General features: G+C 50.3%; 1 protein-coding gene across 1 annotated transcript in view; it reads right to left on the minus strand.

Moving 5' to 3' along the window:
- ENPP2 (ectonucleotide pyrophosphatase/phosphodiesterase 2) overlaps window positions 1-26,678 on the minus strand; it is a 170,638-nt gene extending 143,960 nt beyond the window's left edge. The window contains exon 1 of the mRNA XM_029063036.2: window positions 26,533-26,678. Within this exon, the coding sequence (XP_028918869.1) occupies window positions 26,533-26,553 (21 nt within the window). The 5' untranslated portion in view covers window positions 26,554-26,678. The remainder of the gene's footprint in view (window positions 1-26,532) is intronic.

Consider the following 26,678-nt stretch of genomic DNA (forward strand, 5'->3'; position numbering starts at 1 on the left):
TCGGGTGCGATTTGCGCAGGAGGTGTTCGGTTGGCTTAAGAATGTGCCTGGGCTTCCTGTCAGTTCTGCCGATCCAAAGCGAAGGGGTTGAACCACGGCCCAACGTGGCGCCACCTCCACCTGCCAGTCATACGACGCAGTCTGACTCCGGCCTTGTCCCCGATCCGATCCCGGGGGCCACCTGACCCATTCATTCATTCATTCGATCGTATTTATGAGTCTTCACTGTGTGCACCATACTCAGAGCTTGGGAGAGTTCAATACAACAATAAGCAGACGCATTCCCTGCCCACAGTGGGCTTCCAATCTAGAGGAGGGAACGGATAGAAGTAGAAAGGGACGAGCCCTTCCATGGCCAGAGAGGCCCCCTCAGACACATCCAGGAAAGGGCAAAGTCAAGTCAATCCCGGATTTCCTTGTCATTGTTTCATTAAATAAAACAAAACCACCCAATGCTGGGGAAGGCAAGTCTGACTTTCCTGCTTTCGCCGCTCCAGGGGCTGCTCCAGAGCCCAGCCTCATAAATGGGACAGAGGAAGAAAACATGCGTTTGTGTCCCTCACTGGACAGTCCGCATGCCTGTGGGCAGCCTGGGTTTCTTCCCCAGGGCTTTAAAGAAGTCCTGCTTCCCTCTTCCCCAACACCGCCCCTTCTCGGAAGTTCGGGCCACCTAATACTTTAATAATAAGAATAATGATGGTACTTGTTAAGCGCTTACTAGGTGCCAAGCACCGTTCTAAGTATTGGGATAGGAACAAGTTAACCGGGTTGGACACAGTCCCTGTCCCACACGGGACTCGCGCTCTTAATCCCCGTTTTCCAGATGAGGTAACTCGGTCCCAGACAAGTGACTTGCCTAAGGTCACACGGCAGACACAAAGCAGAGCCAGGCTTAGAACCCAGGTCCTTCTGACTCCCAGGCCCATCCACTAAGCCACACTGTTTCCATACCGCTTTAAACTATGAGATGATCCATCGGTATCCATCATAAACCTCCCGTCCTGTCTTGTCTTACGCTGAACGACTCCATGAACACATCTCTCCCTCAACTGCCTCACCTCCACCTGCAACGGTTCTGGTAGTGTATCCTCCGGGTTTTCTTGGTAAAAATATGGAAGAGGTTTACCGCTGACTCCTTCCACACAATAAACCTGTGTCTCCGCCTTGGACTCTCTCCCATGCCGCTGCTGCCCAGCACAGGGGAGTTTCGACTTGTAGCGGATGGCCTTCCACTCGCTAGCCACTGCCCAAGCTAGGAATGGATTGGTTATTCCTCTGCTTGATTCTCCCTCCCAGAGTTGAGACTAGTAGAGGACTGGAAACTCTCCGGGTGCCACCCTGAGACGGTATAAACCTCCCGTAGGTCATATCAACTTGAAGGATTTTGCCTCAACGCTCACGATGAAAAATGGGCCAATCCATAGTGGAACCCATATCGACCCTTGAGGGCAGAGGAACCCGTGTTGAACAGCGTGGCCTGAGAGAAAGGGCATAGGACATGGAGTTGGAACACACGTTTCTGTGTCCAACCTGATTACCTTCTATCTTCCCGGCACTTAGATCAGTGCTTGGCACATAATAAGTGCTTAACAAATACTATCTATTATTAGTAGTCCCACCTCTTCCCCTTGCCTGCTCTGTGACCCTGGACAGGCCACTTTTAGAGAAGCAGCGTGGCTCACTGGAAAGAGCACGGGCTCTGGAGTCAGAGGTCATGGGTTCGAACCCCGGCTCTGCCACTTGTCAGCTGTGTGACTTTGGGCAAGTCACTTCACTTCTCAGTGCCTCAGTTACCTCATCTGTAAAACGGGGATGAAGACTGTGAGCCCCACATGGGACAACCTGATTCCCCTGTGTCTACCCCAGCGCTTAGAACAGTGCTCGGCACATAGTAAGCGCTTAACAAATACTAACATTATCATTAGAAGCAGCGCGGCTCAGTGGAAAGAGCCCGGGCTTCGGAGTCAGAGGTCATGAGTTTGACTCCCGGCTCTGCCACTTGGCAGCTGTGTGACTGTGGGCAAGTCACTTCACTTCTCTGTGCCTCAGTTCCCTCATCTGTAAAATGGGGATTAAAAATGTGTGAGCCCCACGTGGGACAACCTGATGACCCTGTAACTCCCCCAGCGCTTAGAACAGTGCTCGGCACCTAGTAGGCGCTTAACAAATACCGACATTTATTGAGAAGCAGCGTGGCTCAGTGGAAAGAGCATGGGCTTTGGAGTCAGAGGTCATGGGTTCGAATCCCCGCTCAGCCACTTGTCAGCTGTGTGACTTTGGGCAAGTCACTTAACTTCTCGGTGCCTCAGTTACCTCATCTGCAAAATGGGGATTAAGATTGTGAGCCCCAAGTGGGACAACCTGATTCCCCTGTGTCTACCCCAGCGCTTAGAACAGTGCTCGGCACATAGTAAGCGCTTAACAAAATACCAACATTATTACTTTTAACATTCTGGGCCTAGGTTTTCTCATCTGTAAAATGTTTTCCCCTTCTCTCTTGTTTTTATGGTATTAAGCACTTACTATGTGCCAAGCACCGTTCTAAGCTCTGGGGTAGATACAAGCTAATCAGGTTGGATGCAGTTCCTGTCCCAAGTGGGGCTCACAGTCTTAGTCCCCATTTTATAGGTGAGGTAACTGAGACACAGAGAAGCAAAGTGACTCGCCCAAGGTCATGCAGCAGATAAGTGTCGAAGCAGGATTAGAACCAAGGTCCTATTCGTTAAACGCACGCTAGGTGTCAAGCACTGTTCTTGGGGTAGATACAAGCTAATCAGGTTGGACAAATCCCTATCCCACATGGGGCTCACAGTTTTAACCCTATTTTACAGATGAGGTAACTGAGGCACAGAGAAGTTAAGTGACACGCCCAAGGTCACACTGCAGACAAGTGTCTGCAGCAGACGAAAACTCTTCACCATTGACTTTAAAGCACTTAATCACCTTGCCTCCTTCTAACTCACCTTGTACTCTCCTACTACAACCCAGCCCGCACACTTCGTTCCTCGAATGCTAACCTTCTCACCGTACTTCGGTCCCGTCTATTTCGCCGCCAACCTCTAGCCCACATCCTACCTTTGACCTGGCATGCCCTCTCTCCTCATATCAAACAGATGATTGCTCTTCCCCCACTTCAAAACCTTACTGAAGGCACATCTCCTCCAAGAAGCCTTCCCTGACTAAGCCCTCCTCTCTTCTCCCCCCTCCTCCTTTCTGCACTGCTTACTTGCTCCTCCATTAATCCTCCCCCCCCCCCGATCCTCACAGCAAATATGTATACATTTGTTTATATCTGCAATTTTTTATCTATTTATGTATTTATTCATACTAATGTCTGTTTCGCCCTCTAGACTGTGAGCTTGTTGTGGATAGGAATGCGTCTGTTGTTACATTGCACTTTCTCAAGTGTTTAGTACAGTGCTTTACACACAGTAAGTGCTCAATAAATGTGATTGAATCAATGAACGAAGTGGTGGAGGGGGAATAAGAAGGAGGGTCCTTCTGATTTCCAGGCCTGTGCTCTGTTCACTAGTTAGTGCTCTCCCATGTGGTACAGGAACAACAATCCAAGTAATAATATTACATCTATCTCAGCGATTAGCACAGAGCACGGCACATATTAAGTGCTGGAGCTCATTCTGGGCGGGGATCATGTCTGCTAATTCTGTTCTATTGTACTCTCCCAAGCACCTAGTACAGTGCTCAGTAAATGTGATTGATTAATAAAGTCTATTAAAACCCTCAGGTTTTGAAAGCTGGCAAATCAACTTTCCTATAATATGTGATTTTCACCACCCGAATAGAATAGAATGCTAGTGAAGAATTAGAGAATAGTCTCACGATGTTTGTGTACTGTGGTGTCAGAGGTAAAAGGTTTATAGAGATGCCAATTTCAGGTAAGACAGGCATACGGTAGTGCCAAGTTCTTCAGGATTGTAACCCAAGCATTGGAATCAACAACTGTATTTACTAAGCACCAACTGGGTGCAGAGCACTGTAATAAGCACTTGGAAAAGTACACCAGAATTAGTAGATATGATCCCTGCCCTCAAGAAGTTCATAATCTAGAGCGAGAGCCACAAAAATAAATAGGAGGAAGTAATAGAGTATGAGAATAGGTAATTTCAATGTTAAGGGGGAGGGAGAAAGGGGTTTGCCCAAGTGATTCAGTGCTTCTGGAAAGCAACGTGGCCTATTAAACAGAGCCCGGGCCTGGGAGATAGAGAACCTGGGTTCTCATCCCGGCTCTGATACGTGTCTGCTGTGGAACCTTGGGCAATTCACTTCATTTCTCTGGGCCGCAGTTTTCTCAACTGTAAAATGGGGGTTCGGTGTCGGTTCTCCCTCCTATTTAGACTGTGAGCGCCATGTGGGACAGAGACGCTGTGTCTGACCTGAATAATTTGTATCTACCCCAGAGCTCAGAAAAGTGCTTGACATAGAGTAAGTGCTTAACAAATACCACAAAATAAATAAATAAATAAATAAAAAGTGGTGCCAAGACACTGAAGTGGCAGAGACAAAAGGGATAAAGGGTGGGGAAATGAGAGATTCATCTGGGAAGAACTCCGGGGCAAAATGTGACTTGAGAAGGTCCTCGAAAATGAGGAGAGGGGTCGTTAAATCAGTCAATCGCATTTACTGAGCACTGTACTAAGCACTTGGGGGAGTACAATACAACAGAATAACAGAATTAACAGGCACATTTCCTGCCCATAACAATCTTACAGTCTAGAAAGGGAAACAGACATTAGTATGAATAATTTATAACAGATCATTTAAAGATACGTAAATAAATAAGTGCTCCGCGGTTGGAGGTAGGACAAATAGCAAATGTCCATTATACGTAGACGATGGAGAAGGGAGAGGGAGGTGGGGAAATCGAGGGCTTCATCGGGGAAGGCCTCTTGGAGGAGATGTGACCTTAGTAAGGCTTTGAAGGTGGAGAGAGTGGTGATGTGGGGTATCTGGTCTGCTGGATGTCGAGGGCGAGCGAGTTTCAAGCAGGTGGGAAGGTTTAGGCAAAAAATTGGTACCTATGCACCTGACTGTGCACCTTTTAAGCAGTCTGATGCTCACCCAGCCCCACAGCATTAACTATCCTTTTTCTCTACCATTTCCCCTGTCTGTAATTTATTTTAATGACTGTCGCTCCCTATAAACTGTAAACTCTCTGTGGGCAGGGATCACGTCTACCAGCTCCATTGTATTTTACTTTCCCAAGTGCTTAGGATAGTGCTCAGCACACAGCAAGCACTCAATAAATACCACTGAGTGAGAAGCAGCGTGGCTTCTAATCCCGGCTCTGCCACTTGTCTACTGTGTGACCTTTGCTTTGCTTCTCTGGGCCTCGGTTACCTCATCTGTAAAATGGGGATTAAGAATGTGAGCCCTCTGTGGAATAGGGACTGTGTCCAACCTGATGTACATTCCAAGCGCTTAGTACAGTGCTCTGCACATAGTAAGCACTCAGTAAATACTACTGAATGAATGATTTATCTTGTATCCACCCCAGAGCTTATTAGAGTGCTTGACACATAGTAAGTGCTTAAGAAGTACCGCAATTATTATTATTATTAGAAGAGATGAGAATGAGGCATAATGAATATGCTGACTTGAAATCAAGGAAACAAGCAAGCTGGGGCGTAGTGGGAGAATAGGGAGAGTGGGTAGGGGGAGTGTCTTAAATTAATTATGGTATTTGTTAAGTGCTTACTGGTGCTTGGACCAGAGTTGCAGTGTGGATGGAGAGGAAGGGGCACCGTCTAAAAATGTTGTGAAGGAAAAAACAGCTGCATTTGGAGACAGACTAAATATGGGAGTTGAAAGAGAGGAAAATGGCAAGAAAAATGCCAGGGTTATGAGTTGAGAAACGGAGAGGTGTTGTCAACCGTGACGGGAAAGTTAGGAGTGAGCTCGAGGAGTTGAACTTGAGAGGTGCCGATGGCTACTCGCATGGATGTGTCCTTAGAGGTGGAAGGAAATGTATGGTTATGGGGAGGGAGAGAGGTCAGGCTAAAGGGGTAGATTTCATAGTCACCCAAATAAAGGTGATAGTTTAAACAATGGCAACACTTGAATTCTTCAAGGGGCTGAGAAGACATTGCGAAGGGAAGTACACCCAGAACAGAGCCTTTGAGGGACTCCCACATTTCCCAATAAACGGAATTGGAGGCAGAGGAAGATCCAACGAAAGGGACTGAAAAGGATTAGCCAGAGAGGGAGGAGGAGAACCAGGAGAGGACAGTGACTAGACAATGTTTCCAGGAGAAAGGGGCGGTTCACAGGGTCAAAGGCAGGGGAGAGGTCACGGAGGATTAGGATGGGGCTTCGTAGGAGTGATTTGGCAGGAGGGAGGCATTGGTGAACCCGCAGAGAGCGATCTCAGAGGAGTGTTGCAGGAAAAAGAGGATTGCTGAGTCAAGGAGGGATTTGGAAAAGAGGAAGTGAAGAGAGCAGGTGAACACAACCCATTCAAGAAGTTTGGACAGGAATAGAAAGAGGGAGATGGGTTGATACCGGGTCAGGCAGTGGTTCTAGACCTCTCCCCCCCTCCTTTTTTTTAAGGATAGGTGAGCTGTGGATATGCTTAAGGCAGAAGGAAGGGAGTCATCTGAGAGTGAGCAGTTGAAGATGACAGTTGGGGAGAGAAGAGGAGGGAAACTAAGTGCTTTGGATAGGTGAAGAGGAATAAGGTCAGAGGCACAGGAGGAGGGGGTAGATTTGGAAAACAGGAGAAAGGACTCTTGAGAGGTGACTGAGAAAAATGATAGTTTGGATGAGGGTGTAGGAAGCAGAGCGGGAGCTGAGGAAGAGGTTGGGGGGAGCTCACCTCCGATGGTTTCTATTTTGTCAACAAATTTGTCAGCTAAGTTATCAGGGGCAAGAGTTGGGAAAGGTAGGAGGCTGGGGGATTCAGAGGGAGTTAGATGATGGGGACATTGGGCAAGGGAGTTGAAGAGGGTGGGGAAGGAACGCGGCTGAGCGGAAAAGAGGGCAGAATTAGAGATGTTTGCAACTGACCGAGGTCATCTGGATTTCCTCCAACAGCACTCCACGGCACTAGCACAGAAGGAGAGGAAGTGTTCGTGCTGTGGGGGTGATGCAGGGCAGGGGGTTGGGGTCTAAGGTTGGGGGGAAGAACAGGGGAGCGGTGAGGAGGACCAAGGTCTCTACCAGATGGCAAGGAGGAGGGAAGACCAGAAATGGGTTTAAGAAGATGGACGTTGTTCACAAACGATCCCCTCCTCCACAGTGGTTATCTGTGAGGACAGTGGGTCACTTCTGTCAGGTGACCTGGACACATCCCGGCTAAAGAAGGACAATCTTAACCCGGCAAGTGTCCGGGGATGGAGCCGTGTTACCGACTTGGATTTAGGGCGGCATGGCCTAGTGGATAGAGTACAGGCCTGGGAGTCAGAAGGTCATGGGTCCTAATCCAGCTCCGTCTCTTGCCTGCTGTGTGAGCTTGGGCAAGTCACTTCACTTCTCTGTGCCTCGGTTACCTTTCATTCCTTCATTCAGTCATACTTATTAATGCTTACTGTGTGCAGAGCACTGTTCTAAGCACTTGGGAGAGCACGATACAACAAGAGACACTTCCCCTTTCCCCCTTCTAGACTGTGAGCCTGTTGCTGGGAAGGGATTATCTCTATCTCCTGCCGAATTGTACTTTCCAAGCGCTTAGTACAGTGCTCTGCACACGGTAAGTGCTCAATAAATACGATTGAATGATTTCCCTGCCCACAATGAGTTTACAGTCTAGCTTACACAAAAATAAATCTTCTGACACAGTCCCTGTCCCTTATGGGACTCACAATCTACAGGGAAGGCAGAACAGATATTTCATCTGTAAAATGGGGATTGAGGCTGTGAGCCCCACATGGGACAGGGACTGTGTCCAACTCAATTTGCTCGTATCCACCTAGCTCTTAGAACAGTGCCTGGCACATAGCAAGCACTTAGCAAATACCGTAATTATTACTGTTATTATTAGCATCATCGGAAGGGGCACCTGATTCGGAGCACCATCCAAATCAGCCCTCCGGAGAGGCAGAGTGACATTTTGGACCAACCTCTCTCTTTAAAGACTTAGATCCTTATATCTGCTCCTCCTCCACCCTTGCATTCTCCACCAATGCCCCCCTGGCCGTCCCCCCACCCTCACCTCAGGACCCCCTCCATCAGCAGCCTGAGCCACTACACAATCGTCCTCTCAATCCAGAAGCGTCTTTCCGACTAATCGCCTTTTGCATCCTGCTCCAAACTTGGAAACCTGTAAGCAATCAATCAGTATCGCTCAGGGGCACCTACTGTATGAAGAGTATCACACTAAGCCCTTGGAAGACCTCAGCAGGCACCAAAGGCCCGGTCACCCCTGCCCTCGAGAGGCTGACAATCCAAAAATGGCAGAAACAAACTTTTTACCAGAGCCAACAGGGGCAGAAGATGAAGGGTAGAAGGTTTTAAGTAGCTGGATCATTCGATATGTAACTGAAAAGATATAAATGAGGTGGAAGGAAATAAACAGGGGTGGGCTGGAATGAAAATGATTTTGTCACAGAGGTGTCACCCCAAGATATGTGGACCAGGGACAGGAATCCTGCTTTGAGGGTATCTGGACCCCTCCCTCGGCAGCGGGCTGATTTCGGACCCAGGTCTCTCCCTACGCATTGCTCGTATCCACCCCGGCACTTAGCACAGTGCCACGCATATAGTAAGTGCTTAACAAATACCATAATTATTAATATTGTTAATGCCCCCTCCCCCACTCCACCACCTGTGCAGGCAGCATTCCAGGTAGGAAAAAATGTTTTTCACCCTTGTTATGAGTGTGTTTATGTGTGCACGTGCGTATACGTGTGCCCTGAGAGTGTATATCCGTACGGAACTGCCAAGGGTGGTGTTACGGTGAAACGACTTGGAGCCCTAGGAATGAATCAGGGAAGGCTTCTTGGAGGAGGTGGGGATTTCAGAGGTCTCAGAAGGTAAGGCAAGTTGCCGTCGGGCAGATCTGTGAGCCGTGAGTCCGCGGACAAGGTTGGGACCGGGGCTTCTTTTGTCCGCAGCCCCCTGGGCACATGGGACCGGCACCCGGGGAAGTGGACTCCAGCTGGATTTGGCCAAACCTCGCCTGGAAAACACAGCAGTCACGTTGGACTTAGGACCTTCTGGCCAGCCGAGTTTGCTTGTTCACTGGACTGGTTGTTTACCTGGGTATGGAAAAAGCAAATACGCCGGGCCCTGCCCTGAACAGACAGACAGACAGACAGAGTGCTCCTGGAAGGGATGGGGACTCAGTGGAATCTGACCAAGCTGAGGAAGGCCGTATAGGCAAATGAGGCTAGGAAGTCACGTCTAGTGGTTTTTGTAGTTGAAGTCACTGTCACAGGCCAAGGAGTTCACCTATTGGTGTGACTGAAAAATCAAACATACACACACAGAGTCCTTTCCTGTGCTACTTGGGTTATTTGTAGCACCTAATGCACCTTGGGCTTCTTCCCCCTCGTCTCATAATCCTCTCGGACACTGCATGGGGAAGCAACTTAGCCTAGTTGAAAAAGTCCAGATCTGGGAGTCGGAGGACCTGGGTTCTAATTCCAGCTCCGCCACCTACCTGCTGTGTGACTTCAGGCAAGTGTCTTCCCTCTTCTGTGCCTCTGTTCCCTCATCTGCAAAATGGGGATCAATACCTGTACTAAAATCGTGAGCCCCATCCCTCCTATTTAAACTGTGAGCCCATGGGGGACCTGATTATAATAATAACAATAATGATGGCATTTGTTAAGCGCTTACTATGTGCAAAGCACTGTTCTAAGCTCTGGGGGGATACAAGGTGATCAGGTTGTCCCACGTGGGGCTCACAATCTTCATCCCCATTTTACAGATGAGGTAGCTGAAGCACCGAGAAGCGAAGTGACTTGCCCAAAGTCACACAGCCGACAAGCGGCGGAGCCGGGATTTGAACCCATGGCCTATAATGTTGGTGTTTGTTAAGCGCTTACTAAGTGCCGAGCGCTGTTCTAAGCGCTGGGGTAGGCACAGGGGAATCAGGTTGTCCCACGTGGGGCTCACAGTCTTCATCCCCATTTTACAGATGAGGTCACTGAGGCACCGAGAAGTGAAGTGACTTGCCCACAGTCACGCAGCTGACAAGTGGCCGAGCCGGAATTCGAACCCATGACCTCTGACTCCCTAGCCTGTGCTCTTTCCACTGATCCACGCTGTTTCTATTGCATCTACCCCAGCACTTAATGCAATGCTTGACATAGATTAAACACTGAACAAATACCACTATTACTAGTAGTAGTAATAATAACATTGATATTTGTTAAGTGTTTACTGTGTGCCAAGCACTGTTCTAAGTACTGGGAAGATACAAACTAATCAGGTCGGAGGTAGTCCCTGTCCCACATGGGGCTCACAGCCTTAATCCCCATTTTACAGGTGAGGTAACTAAAGTCCAGAAAAGTTAAGCGACTTGCCCAAGGTCAAACAGCAGACAAGTGGAGGATCCAGGATTAGAACCCCAAACTCCTCATCATTAGCTTTAAGACATTCAATCACCTTGCCCCTTCCTACTTCACCTTGCTACTCTCCTACTATAACCCAGCCCACCCACTTCACTCCTCTAATGCTACCCTCCTCACTGTATCTCGATTTCATCTGTCTTGCCATAAATCTCTCACCCATGTCCTACCTCTGGCCTGGAACACCCTCTCTCCTCCTATCAGATGATTATTCTGCCCCTTTTCAAAGCTTTATTGAAGGCGCATCTCCTCTAAGAGGCCTTCCCTGACTAAACCCCCTTTTCTCTTCTCCCACTCCCTTCTGCTTCACCCTGACTTGCTCCCTTTATTCACCACCACCCCCTTCCCCAGCCCCACAGCACTTGCGTACCTATCTGTAATTTATTTATATTAATGCCTATCTCCCCTTCTAGACTCTAATCTCGTTGTGGGCACGGAATGTGTTTATTGTTACACTACATTCTCCCAAGCACTATATCCCGGCTAGACTACCGTGTCAGCCTTCTCTCTGACCTCCCTTCCTCCTCTCTCGCCCCGCTCCGGTCTACTCTTCAGTCCGCTGCCCGGCTCATCTTCCTGCAGCAACGATCTGGGCCTGTCACTCCCCTTCTTAAACAACTCCAGGGGTTGCCTATCGACCTCCGCTCCAAACAAAAACTCCTCACTCTAGGCTTCGAGGCTCTCCGTCACCTTGCCCCTTCCTCCCTCTCCTCCCTTCTCTCTTTCCGCCGGCCACCCCGCACGCTCCGCTCCTCCGCCGCCCGCCTCCTCGCCGTCCCCCGGTCTCGCCCGTCCCGCCGTCGACCCCCGGGCCGCGTCCTCCCGCGGTCCCGGAACGCCCTCCCTCCTCACCTCCGCCAAACTCATTCTCTTCCCCTCTTCGAAACCCTACTTAAAACTCACCTCCTCCAAGAGGCCTTCCCAGACTGAGCTCCCCTTCTCCCTCTACTCCCTCTACCACCCCCCCTTCACCTCTCCGCAGCTTAACCCTCTTTTCCCCCCATCTCCCTCTGCTCCTCCTCCTCTCCCTTCCCCTCCCCTCAGCACTGTACTCGTCTGCTCAACCGTATATATTTATTACCCTATTTATTTTGTTAATGAAATGTACATCGCCTCGATTCTGTTTAGTCGCCATCGGTTTTTACGAGACGTTCTTCCCCTCGACTCTATTTATCGCCATCGTTCTCGTCTGTCCGTCTCCCCCGATTAGACCGTGAGCCCGTCAAAGGGCAGGGACCGTCTCTATCTGTGGCCGACTTGTTCATTCCAAGCACTTAGTACAGTGCTCTGCACATAATAAGCGCTCAATAAATACTATTGAATGAATACGGTGCTATGTACGTAGAAAGCACTCAATAAATACGACTGACTGACTGACTGACTGATTGACTGACTGAACAAACCCTCATCTTTCTGACTCCCAGACCTGTGCCCTATCCCCTAGGCCATGCAGTACTTATAGTATGGTTTGAAGCTCCCCATTAACGTTTTCTATCGGCCCACTTCACCCTCCCATTTGGAACTGCTGCCGCCTCCGCTGGTGAGGGTTGAACCAGTCAGCTGGTGATGGGAGGAAGGATGGCCAACCTAGACCTGGCCAGCTAGGGGTGGGCGAGGGTGCAGGTTGCTCTGTCCGAGTCACCCCATCGAGTGCCACAGCGGCGGCCAAGTTCTGTCAGAAACTCTCAGCCCCTTCACACCAGGCCGGAGCCGCCACTGGGGCACAGACGCGGTCGCTACGGAAGGGTGAGGGTCTGGAGAAACCTCCTCACCCTCCTTCATGCTCTCCCAGACCACCCTCCCTCCAGAGAGAACCTCCCTTCGTCGGCTGGCCCCACGGGCTTAATAAGGGCCCTCCTGACTTTCCTGAGGACACTCGTTAGGATGAGGACAGAACTCTCTCAGGGCAGAGTGGGGATGAGAAGCTTCTCTCATACCACCCTAAAGACAACTGCTGAGAACGACTCGACTCTTCCAATCAACTCTGCCCAGGAAATGATCCCTGATCCATCGGCCAGACAGTAGGACCCATCCTGGGGCTGTAGTCTCCTGGCAGAACCAGGGTTCCTGCACCCAAGGAAACAGTCATCCAGAGAGAAGTACCTGGGCTGGGGGCAAAGCCAAGAAACACGGGAAAATGCAGCAGTAGAAAGGGACAACTGACAGAGGCTTAATGAGGGGAGAGAGAACGTAGATCGAGGGAAGGGAGAAAGGGAGTGGGAAGGAGCGGGAGGAGGAAAAGGAGACAGGAAGAAGGGAATAAGGGAGAAGGATACAAATGAGAGCAGAACAGAGAGGAGGAAAAGGGAATGACGAAGGGACAGACTGGAGGGATTGTCTCTTTTGCTGAATTGTGCTTTCCAAGCACTTACTACAGTGCTCTCCACACAGTGAGTGCTCAATAAATACGACTGAATGAACGAATGAAGTTCAGTGAAGGAAATAGCATGGGTAGAGCAGAGATGGGGAGATAGAGAGTGGGGTCAGTGCAGAAAGCAGAGCGGAGAGGGAGGCAGGTAGGTCTGAGAACTGGAGACGGGAACAAAGCAAAAACAATCGTGGGTAAAAATCTTACGTGTCGTCCTTCGTCTGTCCTTTTCCTCGAGCGACTCTCTTCGCCCTCTCCCCAGCAGGCCTCATGTCTGTGGAGAAGCCGGTCGGGATTGGGCTCAGTTTTGCAGGCCAACGTGGGCCCCAAACTGTGGAAGAGGAGGCCGGATGGCCAGGAACCTCTCCCCAGAGGCCAGGGGCCACCACGCTGGCCACTGAGCCTTCTCACAGAGATGCTTTCGCTGCTGACAGGCTTAAAGTCAGTCAGTCAGCCAGTCAGTCAGTTGTATTTATTGAGTGCTTACTGTGTGCCGAGCACTGTACTAACTGCTTGGGAGAGTACAATTCATCAATAAGCAGACATATTCCCTGCCGACAATGAGCTTACAGTCTAGAAGGGGAGATGGGCATTAATAAATGACAGATATGTACATAAGTGCTGAAGGGCCGGGAGGGGAGATGAATAAAAGGGGAAAGTCAAGGCGACACAGAAGGGGGTGGGAGAAGAGGAAAGGAGGGCTTAGCCTGGGAAGGTCTCTTGGTTAAGGCTTTGAAGGAGAGGAAAGTAATTGTGGGATATGAGGAGGGAGGGCGTTCCAGGCCAGAGGGAGGATACGGATGAGGGGTCAGCGGCGAGATAGACGAGATCAAGGTAGAGTGAAAGGTTAGCATTAGGGGAGTGAAGCACTGCAGGCTGGGTTGTAGTAGGAGAGTAGCAAGATGAGGTAGGAGGGGGCAAGGTGATTGAGTGCTTTAAAGCCAATGGTGGAGGAGTTATGTTTGATGCGGAGGTGGATGGGCAACCACTGGAGTCTTTTGAGGAGAGGGGTGACATGGCCTGAACGTTTTTGTAGAAAAATGAACTGGGCAGCAGAGTGAAGTATGAACTGGAGTGGGGAGAGATGCGAGGCTGGGAGGTCAGCAGATCTGTCAGGCTCTGCGGTTTACTGCAAAAACCCCCTGCAGATCTGTCGATGTCTTGGACACAATCACGTTTTTCCAGCGTGAACACGTCCCCGAGACGCCTCCTCCGAGCCAGCGGGGGGAAAGGGAGACTCAGATTTTCCGTAACTCTGCAGCCCTCCAGCCGGCGGCTCGACCCCAACCAGGCGTGGCCCCCGCCCCCCACGCTCTCCTCTCTCCGGTGACTCAGCTTGGTTTCTGGCAGCTCGGAGAGGCCGGTAGCTCTCAGACCCCCTCTTTTCCCGACAGTGCTGCCCCCCTCACTCCCACCCCGCCCTCCGGGGACCGCTTGGGCTCATTAGATTTGAATCCCGGGGAAAAAGCCACAAAAAAATAGTTTTTCCTTCCAACACCACAAATTTTTTTGTGGCTTGAGTTGTGTTCTGGATGTGGTAAGCACTGTTCGGGCAGAGAGAGGGAAGGGGGAGTGTGTTCAGAATCTCTATTCTCGCACTCTTTTTATTATTCTATACTCCTCAGTTTAACTGCCTCTCCTAATAACTCTGGGATCAGGGACAGAAATTAATAATAATTAATAATTATGGTGCCTGTTAAGTTCTTACTCTCGACCAGGCTCTAGTCTAAGCTCTGGGGTAGACACAAGTTGATCATGCTGAGCACGGTCCCCCGTCCCACACGGGGTTCACTAAGACTAAGTAGGAGGGAGTCCCCATTTTACAGATGAGATCGTGGAGGCCCGGAGAAGTAAAGTGACTTGCCCGAGGTCACACAGCTGACACACGGTAGAGTGAGGATTAGAACCCAGGTCCTCTGACTCCCAGGCCGGCGCTCTTTCCGCTAGGCCATGCTACTTCTCAGTTACATCTGTTTCTGGGTCGCTCTGCCTTACCACTCCGTGCATCTCCCAAGCATAGGACTCTGCCCCCAGAAACATTCGACATCACTAAGCATTGCTTAAATTTTGCTAAAGCAATTCAGAGCCTGACAGCGCATCATTCTCTAAATGAGGAACTGTGAGGCGATCGTTAGTTTTTGCCGAGGACTGCAGAAACCGTAGCTTCTTCTGCTGACTGTGGCAGTGGTTTTCCAACTTTAGTTTTTTTTCGTTTTGTTAAGTGGTATTTGTTAAACGCTTACTATAAGTCAAGCCCCGTTCTGAGTACTGGGGTAGATGCAGTTTAATGAGGTCGGACAGAGTCCCTGTCCCACAAGGGGATCACAATCTAGCTAGGAGGGAATAGGATTTAAACCCTATTTTACAGATGAGGAAAATGAGGCCCAGAGAAGTGAAGTGACTTGCCCAAGATCACACAGCAGAGAAGCGATGGAGCCGGGATTAGAACCCGCAGACTCGCAGACCTGGGTTCTTTCCGCTCGGGCACGCTGCCTCTTCAGTGAAGAATTTCCCCAGACTGAGTTAAACAGCAGGCTTCTTTTCTCCGGGGAGTACCTAGTAGCGAGGTACCTCCTCTTACAATTCTCTACACCCTGAAGCTCCTTGCAAGACTGCTGACGGGGGTGCTGCCGGACAGAATGGACAGCATCATTCTCTGCTTCTCCGCATCATTCTCTGCTTCTCCCTTCCCACGCCCTCCCCACCCTCTCTCCCTCACCAACAGAATGTTGGGGCCGTTCTTCTTAGTCCTTACGGGATCTATCAAGGCTCTACAATGCGCGCATCACTGTGCTGAGTACTGGGACTGATAAAGACATTTGTCTCTATGTCCCCAACAAGCTCCCAGAACAGAATTCCACAACCAGGAAACATACATTAGTAAGCTCTACCTTCATTATGCATTATTCAGTGCGTATAGCAGGTGCTCAATAAATACTGATACCTTAAAATCAGGTAAATAATAATAGTAATAATAATAGTGGTATTTGCTCAGCGCACATTATGTGTCAAGTCTTTTCTAGCTTTGGGTTAGATTCAGTGCAATCAGGTTAGACACAGTCCCTGTCCCACATGGGGCTTTTAGGCTAAGTAGGAAAGAGGACAGATTTTGAATTCCCATTTGACGAATGACAAACTGAGGCCCAGAGAAGTGAAGCAACTCGCCTCGAGTCACACAGCGGGCAACTGGTAGAGCCAGGATTAGAACCTGAGTCTCCTGATTCCCAGGCTTGGACCCTTTCCACTGTCAATCAATGAATGGCATTTACTGAGCGCTTAATGTGTGCAGAGTACATTACTAAGTGCTTCAGAGAGTCTAATACGACAGAACTGGTAGACACGTTTCCTGCCCACAAGCGTACAGTCTAGAGGGAGAGACCTTTAATGAATAAATAATTTATATATACACACACACACACCTATATAAGTGCTGTGGGGCTGAGAGTGGGGCGAATACCAAAAACCCAAAGGACACAGCACTGGGTCACACTGATTCCTGCAATTAATCAATCAATCGATGGTATTTATTGAAAGCTTATTATGTGTAGAGCACTCTTATGCAAGAGAGAGTCTTGGCAGCCATTCTACACTTAGTGACTTGTTTCCACTCCAGTGTCACCCCACTGGGTGGGCTGAAACGGAATTATTTCTAATAGTTCCGGGCAGCCTGACAGGATTTCTTTCTAGGCTATTCTCTGCCCACGACCTATACATTATGATGAGAAGCCATTGTTCTTGTCCGTCCGTCTCCCCCGATTAGACCGTAAGCCCGTCAAACGGCAGGGACTGTCTCTATCTGTTGCCGACTTGTTCATTCCAAGCGCTTAGTACAGTGCTCTGCACATAGTAAGCGCTCAATAAATACTATTGAATAGTGGAGAGTTCAGAGGACTTGGGTTCTAAGCTCGGCTGCTCCACTTGTCCGCTTCGTAATTTTGGACAAGTCAGCGTGGCCTAGTGGATAGAGAACAGGCCTGGGAGTCAGGACTTGGGGTCTAACCCTGGCTCTGCCACTTGTCTGCTGTGTGACCTTGGGCTCGTCATTTAACTTCCCTCTGCCTCAGTTTCCTCATCTGTAAAATGGGGATTAAGACTGTGAGCCTCGGTCCAACCTGATTAGCTTTTATCTACCCCAGCGGCTTGTATCTCTCCCAGAGTCTAGTATAGTGTCTGACAGATAGCAACCATTTAACAAAGGGCATAAGTAAATAATAATCAAATAACTTCTCAGTGCCTCAGTTTCCTCATCCAAAACTGGAGAATTAAATACTTGTCCTTCCTCTTCTTTAGGCAGGGAGACCCGTGAGAGATAGAGACTGTGTCCAACCTGATTATCTTACATCTTGTATGGGTTTGGCACAAAATAAGACCTTAAATATCACAATTATTATTATTGTTACTAGTGCAAAAGTGCTGATGTGAAGTTAGGGGAAGATAAAGTGGGGAGGATAGAAATGAATCGTGGAATATCGGAAAATTTGGAGAAGGTTGTGGTCAGTAGGATATGAAGTGAGAGGAAATTGCAGGCAGGGAGTCTTAGCTGGGGGGAGGGGGGAATGAGAGCATGAGATACACCGTGGCAGGAGAGGTGAGAATGAGGCACAGCAAGGCATCAAACAGACACTTTGCCATCAGCTTTAAGGCACTTAATCAGCTCCCTCCTTCCTACTTACCTCACTGACTTCCTACTACAGAGAAGCAGCGCGGCTCAGTGGAAAGAGCACGGGCTTGGGAGTCCGAGGTCATGAGTTCGAATCCCAGCTCTGCCACCTGTCAGCTGTGTGACTGTGGGCAAGTCACTTCACTTCTCTGGGCCTCAGTTAGCTCATCTGTAAAATGGGGATTAACTGTGAGCCTCACGTGGGACAGCCTGATGACCCTGTATCTACCCCAGCGCTTAGAACAGCGCTCTGCACATAGTAAGTGCTTAACTATTACTATATATATATAGTAATAACGATTTGTTAAGCACTTACTGTGTGCGAGACACCGTACTAAGCCCTGGGGTGGATACAAGCATATCGGTCTTAATCCCCATTTTACAGATGAGGTAACTGAGCCACAGAGAAGTTAAGTGACTTACTCAAGGCCACGTAGCAGACAAGTTGCAGAGCTGGGATCGGAACTCATGACCTCCTGACTCCCAGGCCCGTACTCTATTCCCTACGCCTTGCTGTTTCTCAAAGCATCTGCAATTTATTTTCCTGTCTGTCTCCCCTTCTGGATGGTAAGCTTGTTTTGGACAAGGATCCCTGCTCTGCCACTTGTCCGCTGTGTGACTGTGGGCAAGTCACTTCACTTCTCTGTGCCTCAGTTCCCTCATCTGTAAAATGGGGATTAAGACTGTGAGCCCCACGTGGGACACCCTGATTCCCCTGCGTCTACCCCAGCGCTTAGAACAGTGCTCTGCACAGAGTAAGCGCTTAACAAATACCAACATTATTATGTCTACCAGCACTACTATACTGTACTCTCTCAAGGGCTTAGTACAGTGCTCTGCATACCATAAGCGCTCAATAAACACCACTGATTGAACATGCAGAGGAGTGAAGAGTGCCAACTGGGGTGATAGTGGGAGAAGAGAGAGGATAGGTAGAAGGGAGAAGGCATAAAGCCAATGGAGAGGAGTTTCTGCTTGATGTAGAGAGGAGGGTTTTGAAGGCTTTTGGAGGTATGTGCAGACGTCATTTAGGCTCCTGGGTAAAAACGATGTAGCATCGCCTTGCCTCAGGTCGAGGGCAAAGATGGCTTGGGATTGCAAGGGACTGAGGGTACCGTGAGGGTATCGCCTCAGGGTTCCATGCCAGAGGGGGCAGCTGTGCAGCGGATGTTGGCGGAAGGAGAATGGGCACGACGGCGGCATTCAAAATTCAGAAGGAGCGGCTTGGAGGCGGACGCCACGTCTACGTAAGCGGGGGCCTGAGCTCTGGAGCAAGGGTAGAGGGCAAGGGTCTGGACTTCTGGAGAGAAGGAGGAGGGTGGGGTTCTGGAGCTCTGGAGCAAGGGAGGAGGGTGGGGGGCCTGGACGTTTGGAGTGGAGGCCAGAGCTTCGGAGTGAGGGATGAGGGAGAATGGGGGGGTTGAGGGGCCAGAGCTCCGGAGCAAGGGAGGAGGGTGGGGGGGTCAGAGCTCTGGAGCGAGGGAGGAGGGCACCGGCCTGGAACTCTGAAGCAAAGACCGCCCGAGCAGGGACCTGGAGCTCTGGAGCGAAGACTGTGTGAGCTGGGGCCTGAGATCTCTGGAATGAGGGTGGAGGACAGGGGTTTGGTCTCTCCGGAGGGAGAGCAGAGAGTGGAAAGAGAAAGGCAGGATGCTGGGAGCTCCGGAGCGAGGGCCACGTGACAGAGGGCGGATGGGGGCGGGAGACGGTGGTCCCTCAGAGGAATGCTGGGGATCTGGGACTCTGAATGGATTTCCATGGGAAATCTCACAGAGCACAGCGAGCTTGCACATCATGAGATAGTGATGTCGGGAACAGTGTGGGTGGTGCAGGGCACAGCCCAACAAAACCTGCAGCCCATCCGGGGAATGGGTCTGAAGCCCTAATAAATGTTATTATGACTTTCTGATAACCCAGTCCTATATGCGATGGAATGTGTTACAATGAGTCACCAAAATTGACCTTGCTTAAGGAGTAACAACTTGTCCTTTATTGAGAGGCAGCATAACCCAGTGGAAAGAGCACGGGTATGGGACACAGAGGACTTGAGTTCGAATCCCAGCTCTGCCGCTTACCTGCTGTGCGATCCTAGGCAAGCAGTCCATCGCCTACCTCACCTCACTTCTGTCCTTCTACATCCCAGCCCGCACACTCCGCTCCTCGGTGCTAACCTTCTCGCTGAGCCTCGTTCTCGCCTGTCTCGCCGACAACCCCCGGCCCACATCCTACCTCTGGCCTGGAATGTCCTCCCTCCTCATATCCGCCAGAAAATGACTCTCCCCCCTCTTCAAAGCCTTACTGAAGGCACATCTCCTCCAAGAGGCCTTCCCAGACTAAGCCTCACTTTTCCTCATCTCCCACTCCCTTCTGTGTCACCCTGACTCTCTCCTGCTGCTCTTCCCCCCTTCTCCCCACCCCACAGCACTTAGGTGTATTTCCATCATTTTATTTATTTACGTTGATGTCTGTTTATCTGTATTAATGTCTGTCTCCCCCTACCCCAGATTGTGAGCTAGCTGTGGGCAGGGATTGTCTCTCTTTATTGCTGAACTGTACTTTTCCAAGCGCTTAGTACAGTTCTCTGTGCACAGTAAGTGCTCAATAAATACGATTGAATGAATGAATGAACTTAACTTCTCTGGGCCTCAGTTTCCTCATCTGAAAAATGGGGATTCAATATCTGCTCTCCCTCTTACTTAGATTGTGAGCCCCATGTAGAGCAGTGACTATGTCCAACCTGACTATCTCATCTCTACCCCAGTGCTAAGCACATGGAAAGCGCTATTTGATAGTTAAAAGTGTTAGAGCCCCGTGAACTTTTCTTCCAAAAAGGCGCTTATAAAATCACCACAGTCCCTGCCCACAACAAGCTTGCAAATGGTGAAAGAAGTCTATGTGCAATCTAGTGTTTCCTTTTTCAATTGATTCCTGGCTTCCACACGAGAAATATATCCTAACGTTTCCCAGACTCGGTTGAATCCGAGTCAAAAGTGTCCAGGATGTTCTTTCTTCCAAAACAGGCAGTATTGACCCCGTAACCAATGATTCCATTAAGCAGATTCTGTTGAAACAAGGCTCCCGGAGGCAATTCCTCAGCTGGACTACTGGCTTGTAAAGTCACCGCTGTTTATTTTCAACTCAAATCAAATCAAACATTTATGGAATATCATTTTGCAAGGATCCCGAAAAAAGGTTTCACTAAAATGAGATCGACTTTCCTGGAAGGTGATTCCAGATTTCAATCAGAGGAATCACCTGCAAAACCCACAACTGAAGAACGGACAAGAATTCCTGGCCCCGGGGAAGGAAGAGAAATGGCGGGTTCCAGTGGGCGGCCAGCAATGAGGGAAGTTCTTGGCTCTTCCTCCAAAAATGTTCAAGTAGCACTGTCGGGCCCTGCTCTTAGAATCCTTAGCCACCCTAAAGGACTGCTGAATGCCTATATTTTTTTAATGGGATTTGTTAAGCGCTTACTATTTGCCAGGCACTGTACTAAGCATTGGGACAGATACAAGCTAATCAGGTTGGACACGGTCCATGTCTCACATCGGACTCACAGTTTGAATCTCCGCTTAATAGATGAAGTAACTGAGGCCCGGAGAAGTGAAATGACTTGCCCGCGGTCACATAGCCGACAAGTGGCAGAGCCGGAATTGGAATCCAGGTCCTTCGGATCCCCAGGACCGTGCTCTAGCCACTGGGCCACACTGCTTCCGTTCTGCACAATGTCACATTGTGGCATTCCGTCTCACCAGCAACAACATCAGTAGCATTTAATAATAATCTTGGTATTTGTTAAGCGCTTACTACGTGCAGAGCACAGTTCTAAGCGCTGGGGTAGATACAGGGTCATCAGGTTGTCCCACGTGAGGTTCACAGTTAATCCCCATTTTACAGATGAGGGAACTGAGGCACAGAGAAGTTAAGCGACTTGCCCACAGTCACACAGCTGACAAGTGGCAGAGCCGGGATTCAAACCCATGACTTCTGACTCCCAAGGCCAGGTTCCTTCCACTGAGCCATGCTGATTCTCTGTACCTATTTCAGGCTGATAGCTGTAATGATAATAATATTAATAATAATGGTGGTGGTATTTGTTAAGTCCTTACTCTGTGCCAAGCACAGATGAGGAAGCTGAGGCATAGAGAACTGAAATGACTGGCCCAAGGTCACACAGCAGACAAATGCCAGAGCCTGGATTAGAGACCAGGTCCTCTGACTCTCAGGACCATGCTCTTTCCACTAGGGCACACTGCTTCTCCTCTTTCCAGAAATTTCGGGGAACAGCCCTTGGATTTTACATCCTGACCAAAGAGAAGCCATTCCATTCTCTTTCGATTCATTCCCCAAGGCTCTAATTCTCCCGTCCAGCCGGTCGCGGCTGAGGCTGCCAGGGGACAAAGGATCAGTTCTCATTTTTCCACCCGAGCAGAAGACGGGAGTCCCCAAGGGCAGGACCGACCGGGCCGACGGCTGGGCCCAGCTCGGCTTTCCCTCGCTGCCCGGGTGCCAATCCTGAACTCTTCTCCTGGGGGCCCACCCACTACCAGGAGGCTCACGGACCGGCCATAGGAGCCTGGGGCCCGGGAATCAGAGGACTCGGGTTCTAATCCCTACTCGGCCACTTGTCTGCTGTGTGGCCTTGGGCAAGTCACTTCACTTCTCTGGGTCTCAGTTACCTCAGCTGAAAATGGGGATTAAATCCTACTCCCACCTATTTAGACTGTGAGCCCCATGTGGGACAGGGACTGTGTCCAACCCGATTAACTTGAACCGACCCCAGGGCTTACAACAATTCTCAGCACATAGTAAGGGCTTAACAAGTACCACTATTATTATTATCATTATTATTATTATTATTATATGCCTTTGATGAGGAAGCAGAGAGCATCCTGGAGAGTGAGAGCCCAGGGGAAAGGGAAGCGCGATAGCAGTAGCAGGAGCAGTGCTCTGCACACAGTATGCTCTTAATAAATACGACCGTATGAATGAGAAAGAAGTACAACATGGCACAGTGGATAGGACACGGGCCTGGGAGTCAGAAGGTCATGGGTTCTAATCCCAGCTCCACCACCTGTCTGCTGTGCAACCTTGGGCAAGTCACCTAATTTCTTTGGGCCTTGGTTACCTCCGCTGTAAAATGGGGATTAAGATTGTGAGCCCCACTGGGACAGGGACTGGGACCAACCCGATTGGCTCGTATCCACCCCAGCGCTCAGTACAGTGCCTGGCACATAGTAAGCGCTTGGCAAATGCCACAGTTATCATTATTATTATTTAGAATAGCATCAGTTTCCATGAATCAACCAAGGGGATTTACTGAGGGCTTCGTATGCAGAGCACTGTTCTTAGAGCTTGGGAGAGTCCAGTACAACAGAGTTGGTAGACACGATTCCTGTCCACAATGAACTTAAAGTCTAGAAGGAGAGACAGACATTTACAGAAATAAATTACAGATCTGTACCTAAGTTCTGGGGGGCTGAAGTTGGGAGACTATCAAGTGTCCAGAGGGTGTAGATCCAAGTGCGAAGACAACAGAGTAAACGTTGTAGTTGACTTTCTTGAGTGCTCAGTCTTGTCTTATGCTGTCGAGTCGTTTCCGACCCACAGCGACACCCTAGACACATCTCTCCCCAAACGCCCTGCTCTCCGTCTGCAATCGTTCTAGTAATGTAGCCATTGAATTTTCCTGGTAAAAATACAGAAATGGTTTACCATTGTGCAGTAAACCTGTCTCCACCCTTGACTCTCTTCGATGCCACCGCTGCCCAGCACGGGGGAGTTTCGACTTGTAGCAGATTGCCTTCCACTCGCTAGCCACTACCCAAGCTAGGAATCGAATGGATAGGCCTCTGCCTGACTCTCCCTCCCATAGCTGAGACTGGTGGAGGACTGGAAACTCTCCAGGTGCAACCCTGAGCTGGGGGAGTGCTTAGTACAAAGCTCTGCACAAGGCTGTGAGCCCCATGTGGGACAAGGACTGTGTCTGACCTGATTAACTTGTATCTATTCCACTGCTTAGAACAGTGCTTCGCGCACAGTAAGTACTTAAATACCCCAGTTACTGTCAGTAGAAATACAGATATTCGACAAATGCAATCAGTAATGTTTGTGACTCTGACTTCCTTTCCTGGTTTCCCCACCCCCCCTCCCACCCTCATGATAGAGCCCCTGGGCTGGCCCTTCAGAGCGCTGGCCTCCACCCCAACATCCCGCCCAATTCTGAACACATTAGATTTGAAAAAATGGAGTCACTTTCTCCCAGAAGGAACGCCCAGCTAAAATTGAGCTCTATGAGCACTAAACTCCTTCCTCAAGCAGTCCAGATACGCATCCAACGGACCACGTCTCAGGTGCCCAGTCAACTCTTTGCACCCAGTAGGAATCCAATACAGCACCCTGAACCCAGCAGATGACCGGGGCAGTGCCCTGCACACTGCGGACACCCAGCACAGTGTCCTTCGCACAGGAGACACCCAGCACAGCTCCATGCACAGAGGAGGCACCCAATATAGCATCCTGCACACAGCTGATGTCCAGGGCAGTGCCCGGCACATGGTAGGCACCCAGTACAGCCCCCTGCAGACAGAAAGGCCTAAACTGTACATTGTCTTCTAATGCAAATGGCAGTGTTATATACATTAGCAGATGCCTCCTGTAAAGGAAGGAAGGAAGGAAGGAGAAAGCGAGGAAGGGAAGAAAGGAGGAAGAAAGGAAGGGAGGGAGAGGAGGGGAGGGAGGGGAGGAAGGGAGGGAGAGAGGAAGGGAAGGAAGGGAAGGAAGGGAAAGAAGGGAAGGAAGGGAAGGAAGAAAAGGAAGGGAAGGAAGGGAAGGAAGAAAAGGAAGGGAAGGAAGGGAAGGAAGGGAAGGAAGGGAAGGCAGAAAAGGAAGGGAAGGAAGGGAAGGCAGAAAAAGAAGGGAAGGAAGGGAAGGCAGAAAAAGAAGGGAAGGAAGGAAAGGAAGAAAAAGAAGGGAAGGAAGGGAAGGAAGAAAAAGAAGGGAAGGAAGGAAGGAAGGAAGGAAGGAAGGAAGGAAGGAAGGAAGGAAGGAAGGAAGGAAGGAAGGAAGGCAGGAAGGCAGGAAGGCAGGAAGGCAGGAAGGCAGGAAGGCAGGAAGGCAGGAAGGAAGGAAGGAAGGAAGGAAGGAAGGAAGGAAGGAAGGAAGGAAGGCAGGCAGGCAGGCAGGAAGGAAGGAAGGAAGGAAGGAAGGAAGGAAGGAAGGAAGGAAGGAAGGAAGGAAGGAAGGAAGGAAGGAAGGAAGGAAGGAGTTCTAGAGAATGGGGGATTGGATTGGGGGGAAAGTTGACGAGCTTTCAAGATTATCTCAAATACCACAGAGGGATTTGCACCCTTCCTTGGGCAAACGAGTAGTGGGAAGCAGGAGGATGGAGGGGAAGAGGTGTTGGGGGAGCCTGGGAGAGGAGGAGGAGGAGGTTGGGGGGCCGGGGGGAGAGGCTGGGTTGGGGGGGAAGAGGCTTGGGAGAAGGAAAAGGCTGGGGGGAGGAAGAAAAGGGCGGGGGGGAGGAAGATGCTAGAGAGAGAGGAGGATGAGGGAGGAGACTAGAGGGAGGAGGAGGCTGGGGAAGGAGGATAGAAGGAAGGGGAGGTTGAGGGGAGGAGATAGAAAAGGAGAAATGTTGGGAAAGGAGGAGGAGGAGGCTCGTAGGGAGAAAAAGGAAGAGGAAAAGGATGGGGGGAGGAGAAGGAAGAGGGGGAGGGTAGGGAAGAGGAGAAGGAAGAAGAGAAGGGTTGGGGGGAGGAGAAGGAAGAGGAGGAGGGTGGGGTGTGGGGGGAAGGGAGGGAGGCAATGTTAGCATAGTTCAGTTCCTTGTCCTCTGAATAATCCCTCCCGGGTTTTAGTCCCGGGACCACGGGGAGCCGCGGACTTCGACGGGTCCGGTGCCACCACTCTGGGCCATGGTCACCTTGGGCAGTAGAGGTGAGCGGCCCCCCTACACGCAGCAGGACCGAGAACATCCCCCCCACCGAGCTTCCCCCGCTCCCTTGCTCGTCGGGGCCGACTCAGCAGTTGGCCGGCGGGCAAGCTGAAAGGCCGACCCCTAGCCGGGCACCCCGGAAACAGGACCACATTTTGCCCATCTGTTTGCATGAACGATTAGCCATCAACGATCAAAAGGAAGCATAATCTGCTTAGGCCCAGGAGAGGCCACAAAATATCTCTCCCAAAATTAGCCAGATCACTTGAAAAGCTCCATTTAAACAGCCTTAAGGGGACATACAAAGAGACAACAGATTTGCCTCACCCTTATCTGTCGTCCATAATCAACATTTCCCACTTGTGACAGAGCAAAGCCAGAAAATAAATCGAACGGCCGCTTGAAATGTTATCACTCCAAAAAGGAAACTCACATTTCCCCCCGGGCAAACAAACTGTCGGTTCAGGAGCCTAGTGTCCAGAGGTTCCTCTCCAGAGAAACCCCCCAGCCTTGGGCGAAGTGTACGCTCCACGGCCGATACGGGAAAAACAAAAATGAACACCCGTCCGTCCCATAGCGGCTCAGCTACCGAGGTAGCCTGTGGGGTGAGAATACGGACCCCTTCCCTCTCCACCTCTCCCTTGAAGAGTGCATTCATTCATTCATCCAATAGTATTGACTGAGCACTTACTGTGTGCAAAGAGCTGTACTAAGCGCTTGGGAGAGACCGATACAACAACGAACAGACACATTCTCTGCTCCGATTTCCTTCGGAAGCACAGAACCTCCCAACTGATCGCACGCTCCCATTTCTCAGGCCGTTCGGGAACCCGACGACGTGGACGAGGACCACCCCAAAGTCGGCAGCTGCCCTCCTCCGGCGCCTTGGGCGACCGCCTCAGGCTTCCGCATCTTCGCTGCCCCCGGCCCAGAGCGACGGTGGATTTACACTGCCCTACCCCCCGGCCCCGCTTCAGCCGTCCCCTCGTCGACCTCATCGACCGGCGGCAGATTTTTGGAAAGGAGGCCCCTACCGTACCCATTCGGTCCGCAGCTCCATGATTTAACGGCTGCCTCGGGCCTCTCCCGGACAGTCCCGGTGACAGATCCCCGGAGATGCTTCCGTTCCTCTGACGGGGGAGTTGGGAGCTGTGCTCTGATCCCGGGTCGGTCTTGTTTGCCCGG

Source organism: Ornithorhynchus anatinus, chromosome 4 (assembly GCF_004115215.2).
Source record: "Ornithorhynchus anatinus isolate Pmale09 chromosome 4, mOrnAna1.pri.v4, whole genome shotgun sequence".
Taxonomy (NCBI): Eukaryota; Metazoa; Chordata; class Mammalia; order Monotremata; family Ornithorhynchidae; genus Ornithorhynchus; species Ornithorhynchus anatinus.